Raw genomic sequence first — 12,518 nt, forward strand, 5'->3', positions numbered from 1 at the left:
TTTCTCCTCCCTTTTCTTTTTTGAGTATTCACTGTTCTAATGACTAGATATAGAACAGCGACTAGGAAGAGATGTATCTGCTTTTACAAAGCTCATATTCTAGCAGGGTCAACAAAACCAAGTAGCGCACCATATACAGAAGATAATTCAAATTGTGCTAAGTCCTACAAAAGAAAAAACAAAAAGTCCTCAAAAGAAAAATAAGACCTTCCTCTACTTGGGGCAGTGGTCATGAAAGACTTCTCTGAAGACGTCATCTGTAGAGGAGGAGACAGATATAGACATTTAAAGAACAGTCCAGGCAGAGGGGCTAAAATAGCAAAGGTCCTGGGATGGCAGAAAAGAGCCTGCTGTGTTTAAAAAACTCTCCCTGCTGGGACATGGTGAGCCAGGAGTGGCAGAGATGAGGTTGTACAGAGAGGCAAAAAATGTAGATCATGGAGACACTTACAGGCCATGATTAGAAAGAAAGCAACAGAAGCATTTTCAGCAACAGTGTTTTATATTTTAAGATCACTCCTGTAGTTCTGTAGAGAACAGAATGGAATGGATGAAGAGGAGAATGAGACATGATCAGACACAACCAGTTAGAAGGCCAGTGCAGTATCTAGATAGTTCACAGCTGTGCGTGGAATAGGACGGCAGCAGAAGGAGGGGAGAGAGGTCAACTGGAGACATATTAGAGATTAAATCAAAGGACTTGTTTATGGTTTGGTTATCCTTTATTCAAGGAATGAATCCTGGCTGACTCCTATGCTTCTGGCATGAGCATCTAGATAGATGGTGATGTTACTTACTGAAGAGAAGAATGAACGCCAGGGAGGCAAAATCAAATTCCACTTCAGACATACTAAGTTTTGGAACTCTGTGTGGCAACGAAAAGGATATAATTGACTCTTCAAGTCTGATATACTCAGATAAGAGGTTTAAGCCACAGAGATAGGAATTCGAGGACCATTGGCCTAAATATGACATTTAAATCCATTAGAGAAAGTGTAGTGAATAGAGAGAGGAAGCCCGGAAGATCAAAACTGGTTAGAGCTGAAGAAGTCAACAGAGGAAACATGGCTTGGGGGCAGGCAGAAGCATAGGCACTGGAGCGCCCTGAAAGCCACGGAAGAAACATCTCCAAGGAAGGAGCAACTGTGACCAGTGCTATTGATGGGGTCAAGGGACATTACTTTCTGATCTGGAAACATGAAGGGGTGTTGGTGCCTTAAGAATGATTTCAGTAGATGGTGGACAAAGGCAGAATGGAATGCCCTGAAAAGTTAGTAGACTTCAGTCTAGGTAACCTAAATGGCTCTCCAGCTGAAAACACTAATGGATAAAAACATTAAAATATACATCTAGGCCAAGTTGGCAAAAAAAGCTCAGAAGTTTAAAACAGAGAAAGCAGGATCCCGTGAGGCAGGCAGGAAGGCTCTGAAGCCAGCTTCACCCACAGGCAGCTGCGGAGCCCTGGTGACCTTGAGCTTCCATCTGCGGGAGAAAAGGGACACAAAGCCCAGGTGGGACAGGGTGACTCAAAAGGTACTTTAACGTAAAGCTAGAACTAAAGGGCTACATCCTTGGTGTCAGATGAACTCAAATAGATTTACCTGCAGAAAGGGAAAATAAGGATGCCTAAAGGGAGAAAAACATTCTCCAAGAATTCATAACCACAGAATTTCCCTCATATTCATATTACTGCTCAAATTCACGCTGACGTTACGGCCTGAAAAACCTTAAGCTGATAATTTATTCTAAAACGGTCACAGAATGGAGTGCTTCCAGGTACCTGGAAGAAGTAAAAGTAAATCCTTTTTGGAAGAAAGAACTTTCAACTTAGGCTTCAAACCACCCTCCTAGAATAAATGCTAAGAAACATGAGTTCAAAGAAAAATGAACAAACAAATAAGTATAAACATATTTCTATACACCTACATACATACACAAAGCAAGTGAGTAAAGCCAGTAGAATCAGACCTACGGATATGAGACACAGAAGATAAAGTAAACATTAAACAAATTAGGGATTGAAAATAAGAGTCAACAACATGAGACAATAAAAAGTTAAACAGAGTCAAATTAGAACCAAACAAAATTTATATAAATGAAAAATTCAGTAACTGAAATTAAAGACTTTAATAAACAAGTTAAACAGCAGATTAGATACAAATAAAAAATCAGTGAATTATACTACTATAGATCTGGAAAAACGTTATCACAATCACAACATAAGGAGACAAAAGATGGAAAATGTGAAAGGAGTTAAGGGACATGGAGGACAGAATGAGACAGTCTAACATTTACCCAAGTTTCAGAAGAAGACAGACTAATGGGGAAGAGGCAATATTTTAAAAGATAAAGGCTGAGAAATTTCTAGAACTGATGTAAGACATTAACCTTAGATTCAGAAGCCCAATGAATCTGAAGCAAAATAAATAAAAAGAATACCATAGTTAATCACATTAAGGTCAAACTTACAAACATAAAAGAGAAAGAAAAGATTTCAAAATACGGCCATGGAGAAAAGACAAAATTCTAATAAAAGAACCACAGTCAGACCAATAGCCAACTTCTCAACAGCTATAATCAAAGCCACAAGACAGTCAAATGATTATCTTTAATATTCTGAGAGAAAAAAATATCATCTAGACTTTTGAACCCAGTGAAAATACACACTTCAAGGAATGACAAAGTTCAGGCCATCAAAAACCAAGCCTTATCCACAAATAGAACCTTACTAAAGATTCTCTATAGAGTGCACTATCTACTTTGCTGGGTAAAAAATGATAGGAGGGGACTAAGACAATGCACAATTAAGATGAAGAGGAAATGAATCATTTGAGAGGAGAGTGAGCATATCCAACATTCTAAGGTCTTTATGCATGGCTCAAGAAGGAGAAAAGATACTGGTGAAATTTAGATTTTGCCTAGTAAATTAAAATTTTAGGGTATCTTCAGGAGGTCTGGCTGGGAAGGGGAGCAGAGGACCATGCTGAAACTACAGAGGGATACGATATTAAAGGCAGAATATTTAAAGATGGGAAGATACTGGATCACGCTGCATACAAAGGTAACAATCCAACAGCAAGGAAAAGACTGAGGATACCAAAGAAAGAACAGAAAGCCAAGGGGAGGAATATGCTTGAGAAGGCAAGAGAAGAAGATATCTAGAAGAGAGAGTTCCCTTGTGGTAATGAGAGGAAACACAAAGACTGCACCTTTCTGGGTCTCAGTGGATGCATATGTAAAGTGAAGGAAGATAATGAACATCTGCCAAGAGCTCACTATAGTGAACCACCATGTTCAGTATTTTTATGTATATTTGTCACTTGATCCTCACAATGCATCTGAAGAGAAGGTTTTGAATTTGTGGAGGCAGTGCTGCATATGGTTAAAGAACACTGACTAGCTGCCTGCGTGAGTTCTCCCTATAACTAGGTATGGGTATTGGGCAAGTACTTCACATCTGTTTCAGTTCTCACCTATGAAATGTGGGTAAAACTAGTACCCAACTCAAAGAGCTGGCATGGGGATTAAATTCCAAAGAACATTCATTGTCCTTTCCACTCAGTTCTTTCCTCCTTTCTGGGGAACTGTTTCACTCCCCAAGGTGGAAATAACCACTCCTTCCCCTGGATTCTATGCACAGTACATGTTATGATAATTCTACCCACTGTTTATCATGCTGTCATTTCTTGTTTTCATATTTCCTCCACTATACTACAAGCTAGTAATCACATATTATTACTATGTATATTAAGACAGGACTGTGTACTTATGCTTATATCTCAAACTTAGAATAATGCTAGACACATAGTAAATGTTAAATAAACAATTGTTGACCTAACCCTCTGCTTCCACTAAAGCAATGGACAAGTTTTCTATTGATTAAACTCAATTTCTTTCAACTGTTTCTCAAACCAAACAGTATTTTAACTAAAGAATTGTTTAGATTATGCAATTCTTGTGAGTATATGCTTATTGCAGACTGTAGTCTTTTGAATATAAAATATATTGGTTCTAGGCCTGGAAAAGCGAAAGTTTTAATGCCTATGAAGATTAAAAGAAAACTATATATGAGATTACTGGATTATTTTTTATAGGTACAATTAATCATTTATTAATCATTTCAAATGCTCTACTCTCTGAAATCTAAGAAACTGGAACATCAATTAAATTGGGGGTTCTGATAACCTGATACATGACACTAAAGATAGTTCTCATTTCACTAAACATCATTTCAAACCTATAAAATCTTCATATTAGTTAAGAACTATAGAAAAATTATGCACTATCTGAAAAAAAGTAGGCGATTTTATAAGCCAGATGGGATATTTGTCATTTCTGAGACTGTTTTAATCCTTCCATATAAATTGTCATTTTTATAGCACAAAAAAATCTTTTTCAATAGATTTTTCTATAAAAAGATGAAACTAAACTATGTTTACCTTTTGGAAAGTCGATACAGGTGAAACAGCAAACATATTTCCCTCTCCAAACACTTCTGCCCAATTCCTTTGAGACGCTTTCATTCTGTTTTTAAAATGGTATTCATTATCAGGATTGAAAGCCTAGATTCAAAGAGAACAGAGAAACATTATTATCTATTTCTATAGCAACACATATTAGCATGAGAAAAAAAGATAAAAATATAGCCTTAGACTCCCCTCATTAATGGATCTTTCAAGAATACACAGAAAGCATACGGCTTAGCTAGTGCAGAGGCGCTGAAAACTAATGTGCCGTTCTCCTGTCCTGTTCAGTGTTCCCTATGAGGGAAGAGGAGGTGGCAACAGGATGAGGTCTTACTCAAGGCACTGTGATGCCAATGTCCCAGGTGTGCTAGGGCTACTGGGGACAAGATGAGCAACAGAGGCACTGAAGGCAGAAGTCAGGAGGGGAAAATATGAGGGTCCCTTCTTCATGCAGCTGCTGTTACCTTTTGGGGGAAAAGGCCAGAAACCAAACTACATCTACATGAACACTCCATATGAAAGTACTTAAGAATGAATAATCAGGAAGAGATAAGGGAAAGGCATTTAATAAGTTGAAAAACCCATTACAATTAGGAAAGTAATTCCTACAAACCAAGAACACAAGATGGTTGCTCTGCTTTTAAAATAAAGACAAAGTATCCTAATATCCTTAATGATAAAATCATTATGATTCATTATTAATTACCAGTCAGAGAACAGTAAGTATTTTAAACAAAATCAAAACATAAAGTACTTCATTTTAGAAATACTATACCATTGTAAGCACACCCAGGAGACCAATGGGAATTGGATCTTGTTTTATTCTCTCTGCAACCAGCTCTATTAATAGCATTAACATGTTGTAGATTCCTTCATGAATTTCAGTACCCCACTTGTGAACAGCACTTGACGTCAGGAGCTATGAAAACATAAAGGATAGTCTAGAGTCTAACTTGAAAAAAGAAAATATATCTACAATTTACCAGGTCCATCTCAAATAATTGAGAGATTATGATGAAAATACTTTTTCAATGCAGATGATTGGCTTTTAAAAGACCCATAGCTGTAGTTCATCTACTTGCCCATTTATTTCAAAGTCAATACAGAGTTTGGCTTTTGAATTTTAATTCTCTTGCACTAAAGCACTTTGTTTAAAAGAAAAACTTTATTTGGTCCTCTACTTTTCATAATTACTAGGGGAGGTCAAATGGTACAGAGCAAAGTAAAAACTTAAAATCAATTCCAGTATTACTGTTTTCTAGCTGTGTGGCCCGGAAAAAATCTACATGAGTTCTCAAAGGCTCGGTTCTTTCATCTCTAAAGAGGCATAATTCCTATCCACTTCACACAAATGTTATGAGGACTAAAAGATACAACAAACATGCAAGCATTTTATAAATGGTAAGGCATTATTAATATATCTTGATGGCTGGCTGCCCATATTAACATTTCTGGAACCTAAGAAATGAATGCTGTATTACATGGATTCTAACAAACATATCCTTTGAACATTTTTTAACATCTCAGAAATAGGATAACATTTTTTTCTACCTGTTGACTAGATGACAGCAGGACTCAGAATGTGAAAAAAAAAAATCTTAGAAACACCTTAACAGTTTATTTTGCTTACATTTTCCTTTTTAGTATGTACAAAATAATATTTAATTTTTGAAATGTTTAAGCAAGTCTAAAATAGCTCTAAGTCTTAAGACATTCAACTGTTTACTTTGTCGCTATGTTTCTTAAATATAAACAAATGTAAAACAATGGTACAAATCTTATAACTAGATAGCTTCTTAGATTCCTTAAAATGTAGAGAAGATGGATGTCTTCTGGTCTTTGGGGAAGTGAAGAACAAGTACCAATATAAAAAATGAGAAATCAAAGGATTTCACTTAAATTGATATGGTGGTTTCATGTTTTTGTAAGATTTTTCAAAGGGAAAATACTATGTAACAAAAACTTCATCTTGGCCATACTGAGAACCTCTTTTTTAGAGTAGGCTGGAAGAGCCCAAACTGTAATAGCTACAGAGAAAAACCTCAGTTCCAGATTTTCTAAATACTAATTAGCCACAGTATTTGCTCAAATTAGCAAAAGTCATAAGATTGATTTTATACAAACCAACAAGCTACTGTTTTTGCAGAATTTTTTTTGCCTGACTACATATCCCTCCTATACTTAAAAATTAAATAATGAAGCAAAACAAAGCAGAGATTAACATTTGAGAAACTTCAACTGATTACACAACAAAAATGTATGTGGATTAAGCACCAATCCCTCTGGAGCCATTCCATTTGCCCATTTTTCATTTTGAAAATACAATTCTGTCTACATTCTAGAAGAGACAGGGAAAGGCAGGAAGTACCTCGTGGGGAAGATGCACACAAGGTTTAAACATAACCATGCATTAAGGCCAAACCTGAATTATATTTTCTGCCTGAATATACTAGAGTAAAATATCCAGGCTAGCCTGAAGGTAAAAGGTGAAGAAGGTGGAAATGACAATAAGTTCCTTTGTGCACCTTATTCATGCAATCATATATTACTCATACCCTTCCTTCAAAAAGAAAATGTGAGGCAGCTTATGAGAAAAGCCTGGAGAACTGGGGAGAGGGATGGTCACTGAACCAGGAAACAAAGCTAGGGAAGTAGTACCAATTATATCAAATCCTCCTGAGTTTTCTGGCAGACAAGCCTAAAGGCACACAGAACTCTGTAGCTCTTCTGATTTCATAAAAGATGACAGGAAGGAGAACCTTTTTAATAGCTCTAAAGTGCAAACTGAGTAACATAAGACAGGATACCTTTGTACTCACAGTTTTACAGAAAAACAACCAACCATGTGACCATTTATTATACTGCTACTAACAGCTGAGGGCATGAGACAAAACAGTTTTCTGAAGTATCTCTGCAGAGAGTTAAGAGTATGATACTCCAAATGTGCAACTTGCTGGTGAACGGACTGGATACAGGAATTTCTGGATCTGGAGATCCTCCACCTTTCCTTAGACAAGTAAGTCCTTTTCCACAACTCTGAATACATTTTTCATTTTAAGTTTATAAATCTACTGTGATATGTGTCACAGTATGTTATATTATAACAATTTGCTATTTTTATTTTATTTTATTTTAAATTTTGTAGAGACAGGGGTCTCACTATGTACCTAGGCTGATCTTAAACTCCTGGCCTCAAGATGTCCTCCCACTTTGGCCTCCCAAAGTCCTGGGATTATAGTGTGAAGCACTGTGCTTAGTCAATTTTGCATTTTTTAAAAAGCTGCTATAATTCTTAAAAGTTTAAAATTATTTTAAACTACAAATTGATAGATGAGCTAATCTAAAATAGAGATAAATCTTGATTTCATATAATCTCTGCCCAAATGACAAGTTGAAAAGTCTTCTCCCTTTTTTCAAATATGAAGCTATATTGCTTATAAAATTAATTTTATTATTTTTAAAGGCTCAAATCAAAGGAGACTCTGTCTACCAAAATGCAGCTGGGAATAACAATTTGCAAAGGAACTGTTTGCTTTTCTGCATCTTAAGATAAATACAAACATTACCCATCTGTAGTTCTAGTGACTTATTTGTATACTGGAAAAAATGGATGTCAAAAATCCAAAAGTTAAGTCAGTAAAATAATCATTCATTCATCTTCTTCTGAGCTCTTTCTATGAGCTGGGCACTTAGTTACATGTTGGGGGAAAATAGCAGCATCTTAACAGACTTGCTCTTATGAGGATTCAACTCACCTGCTAAAAAGGGAGGCTGATTTGGTCTGCTTTTAGAAACACAATTCTTGTGATCTCCTATTCCCATTGTTAAGAAACACTACTTTCTAAGACATATGGCAAGCATATCACTCTGGCTCAGAAGAGATGCTGCCATATGCACGCTATTTTGGCAGTGAGAGTACCTGGTCAATCTTTCAGTAGTTTAAAATGTCTTCTCCTGTCTCACACACTTAAAGCAGCTCATATTTTGATAAGTGTATACTGTATTTCTGTGTGCCACAAGTCTTTGTTTACTAATATGTGCAATATCCCAGTATAATTAAGTCTTAACCTATTCTTTAGCAATTAAATAGTAGGAAGTATTTATTATTAATAAAAGTTGTATTTAATCAGAGATACATGCAGACAATATAAAAGAAGTAAATCATTCATAAGCCCCAAATTCAGAGCTCCTTTTTTTTATATTAGAGGATTCCTCAGTTAAACAAGATTCATAAACTGGTCTTACACATAAAAACTCAAATTACAACAAAAAGCTTCTCTTCCTTCACCCCACCGCCACAAACCAAAATCACATCAGCTCATTCTTACCTTTTTAAATGCTTCAGGCATACACCTATCCATAAATCTTTTACAATTCTCATCAGACTCAGAAAGACCTTAGCAAAATAAAAATATTTTATTCAGATCTTTGGTAGTTTGTAAAAATCATATACATCATTCTAAATTCATAAATACGGAACTATGTCATAGCAACCTTAATTCTTAATAAATTATTAAAAGTAGAATATATATCTTTGATGAAGAAAAGGCTGAGAAACAACCACAGCATTAGATTAAACTTGTGCTTCTATGTCAGTGTAATTTCAATGATCTGATTAAATAGCTAATAAAACACCAACAGCTGCTACTTACTAGCCATTATTATTTCCCTAAAAAGTTCTACAGGAACACAAATATTTTCTAATCCCAGAACTTTGAGAGGCCAAGGCAAGAGGATCACTTGAGCCCAAGGGTTTGAGACCAGCCTGGGCAACACAGTGAAACCCTGTCTCTACAGAAAATAAAAAGCCAGGTGTGGTAGTGCTTGCTTGTTGTCCCAGCTACTTGGGAGGCTAAGGTGGGAGGATCACTTGAGCCTGAGAGGTTCAGGCCGCCGTGAGCCATGATTGTGCCACTGCACCACAGCCTGAGCAACCCTGTCTCAAAAACTAAAAAACAAACAAAAAGAGCCCCACCCACAAATATGTGCAATAAATGCCGAAGTCACTCTTCTTCCTTAAAACAAACCAATGAACTCCGTTACACAGATTTGTGCCTGGCACAATTCACATAGTAAGTGATAAATACCAATTTAATTCCCTGTAAAATCATCTTTTGGAAAAAGCACATTTCTTTATTAGACTCAGTAATGGATTTTGCTTATCATTGGGAATACTGCTAAACACATTCATTTTTTTTTTTCAGACCCACTGCTTAGCCTAGTACCTAGATCCTAACAGGAGCTCAATACAAAATTGGCTGAGAAGCCAATCAGAAATACACCATAAAAGGATATTAGGGTTAAATCTAAACCTAGTCAAAATATTTCCTTTTGATATATCTTGCATTTATTCATAGGAGTAAACTATGCATACTCTTAATAAGAAAAAAATTCCACAGAACAGTGGCCCTATTCATAACTGAATTCAATACGAAAAATAAGTTATTTTCTCTTTTTTAGTACAGACCCCCATTCTTCACACCTAATGATATTTTATTATTCTACTAACTTAATATTTTTAAAGCTTAAAACAATGTTGTGCACTTAATAAGCACAACAAATTGGTTAAATATTACTTTCTTCTCTTAAAAAAGAAAAGCTATTGAATTGAGCCTTAATTTAAAGTACTCCAAGCTTCTGTAGAAAAAGTTAATTTCAATTTCCATTAAGCTTTTCAATTATATTTTAAATAATCTTATACTCTATCAAAGGTAGAAGCAAACAGTAAATTTAGTTGAAAGCTTTTCTTCTGCCGGAGATAAGTGAAGACTAAGAGAATAAATGATCTGTCCAATATCAGACAGCTAGGCAACAACAAAGGCCTTCATTAAACTCAGGCCTTCTGTGAAACAAATGTCCACAAACAAATGTTCTGATGTCTGAAAACTTACCAAGTCTTGCTAGGTAGGTAGATGCCAACAGGCACTTGCCTAGTGATTCTTCTCGCTTGTAAGGGATGGACCAATGATCAGTCAAAACACGGCTTTCCAGTTCATATAAATTTGTTGTAGGGAATTCAATTCCTTCCCCTGAGCAGTTTCCATTTTCATCATTCTTCTGACAAAAAGGGGTAAGATAAAAAGCAAATAAACTAATCAGTGATTACTCGAAAAATTTCATATGTAACACAGAGTAGATACTTCATCAATGGTAGCTATTAACACCAATACTGTGGATTCTATCTTTCTTTCTTATAATCACATCTTTCACCAATAATATCTCAAATATTCTCAACTTTTATCATTCTGGCAACCCTACTTGCTCTCTCGGAAGGTGACCTCATCTCTTTCTTTAAAAATGAACTGTACAGTCGTCTGTCTATCTTGTTGATCTTTTCAAAAAACCAGCTCCTGGATTTATTGATTTTTTTAAGGGTTTTTTGTGTCTCTATCTCCTTCAGTTCTGCTCTGATCTTAGTTATTTCTTGTCTTCTGCTAGGTTTTGAGTTTTTTTGATCTTGCTCCTCTAGCTCTTTTAATTTTGACAACAGGGTGTCCATTTTAGATCTCTCCTTTCTTCTCATGTGGGCATTTGTTGCTATATATTTTCCTCTAGAGACTGCTTTAAATGTGACCAAGAGAGTCTGGTATGTTGTGTCTTCATTCTCGTTGGTTTTGAAGAACAACTTTATTTCTGCCTTCATTTCATTGTTTATCCAGTCAACATTCAGGAGCCAGTTGTTCAGTTTCCATGAAGCTGTGCAGTTCTGAGTTGGTTTCTGAATTCTGAGTTCTAAGTTGATTGCACTGTGGTCTGAGAGACTGTTTGTTATGATTTCCATTCTTTTAAACAACTCTATGCACATAAACTAGTAAACCTGGAAGAAATGGATAAATTCGTGGACACTTGAATCCTCCCAAGCCTAAACCAGGAAGAAGTCAAAACCATGAATAGACCAATAACAAGGTCTGAAGTTGAGGCAGCAACTAAGAGCCTACCACCCAAAAAAGCCCAGGTCCAGAAGGGTTCACAGCCAAATTCTACCAGACATACAAAGAGGAGCTGGTACCATTCCTTCTGAAACTATTCCAAACAATCCAAAAAGAGGGAATCCTTCCCAAATCATTTTATGAGACCAACATCATCCTGATACCCTTACCCAGCAGAGACTCAGCAAGAAAAGAAAACTTCAGGCCAATATCCATGATGAACATAGATGCAAAAATCTTCAATAAAATACTGGCAAGCTGATTGCCACAGCACATCAAAAAGCTTATCCACCACGATCAAGTAGGATTCATCCCAGGGATGCAAGGCTGGTTCAACATACGCAAGTCTATAAACGTAATTCACCACATAAACAAAACCAAAGACAAAAACCACATGATTGTCTCAATTGATGCAGAGAAGGCCTTTGACAAAATTCAACAGCCCTTTATGCTGAAAACCCTCAATAAACTAGATATGGATGGAACGTATCGCAAAATAATAAAAGCTATTTACGACAAACCCACAGCCAATATCACACTGAATGGGCAAAAACTGGAAGCATTCCCTTTGAAATCTGGCACTCACCACTCCTATTCAATATAGTACTGGAAGTTCTAGCCAGAGCAATCAGGCAAGAAAAAGAAATAAAGGGTATTCAAACAGGAAAGGAGGAAGTCAAATTGTCTCTATTTGCAGAAGACATGATTGTATATCTAGAAGACCCCATCACCTCAGCCCAAAAACTCCTGAAACTGATAAGCAACTTCAGCAAAGTCTCAGGATACAAAATCAATGTGCAAAAATCACAAGCATTCCTCTACACCAATAACAGACAAAGAGAGCCAAATCAAGAATGAACTGCCATTCACAATTGCTACAAAGAGAATAAAATACCTAGGAATACAACTAACAAAGGATGTAAAGTACCTCTTCAAGGAAAACTGCAAGCCACTGCTCAATGAAATAAGAGAGGACACAAACAGATGGAGAAACAGTCCATGCTCAAGGTTAGGAAGAATCAATATCGTGAAAATGACCATACTGCCCAAAGTAATTTACAGATTCAATGCTATCCCCATCAAGCTACCAATGACCTTCTTCACAGAACTGGAAAAAACCACC

The 12,518-nt window shown here is 36.2% G+C and overlaps 1 protein-coding gene across 8 annotated transcripts in view; it reads right to left on the reverse strand.

Annotated features, from left to right (window-relative positions):
- USP24 (ubiquitin specific peptidase 24) overlaps positions 1-12,518 on the reverse strand; it is a 154,449-nt gene that overhangs the window by 99,489 nt on the left and 42,442 nt on the right. For 6 of the 8 annotated variants that reach the window (XR_013520109.1, XM_078331960.1, XM_035251616.3 and 3 more), the window contains exons 2-5: positions 10,358-10,523; positions 8,795-8,862; positions 5,242-5,385; positions 4,440-4,562 (exon numbers count right to left, since the gene is read on the reverse strand). Coding sequence is in view for 7 of the 8 variants with exons in the window: in XM_035251616.3 (XP_035107507.1) it covers positions 4,440-4,562; positions 5,242-5,385; positions 8,795-8,862; positions 10,358-10,523 (501 nt within the window). In the remaining variant the exon portion in view is untranslated. The remainder of the gene's footprint in view (positions 1-4,439; positions 4,563-5,241; positions 5,386-8,794; positions 8,863-10,357; positions 10,524-12,518) is intronic. The other 2 variants (XM_054236291.2, XM_078331958.1) reach the window with 1 other exon arrangement.

The sequence above is a fragment of the Callithrix jacchus genome, chromosome 7 (assembly GCF_049354715.1).
Source record: "Callithrix jacchus isolate 240 chromosome 7, calJac240_pri, whole genome shotgun sequence".
NCBI lineage: Eukaryota > Metazoa > Chordata > Mammalia > Primates > Cebidae > Callithrix > Callithrix jacchus.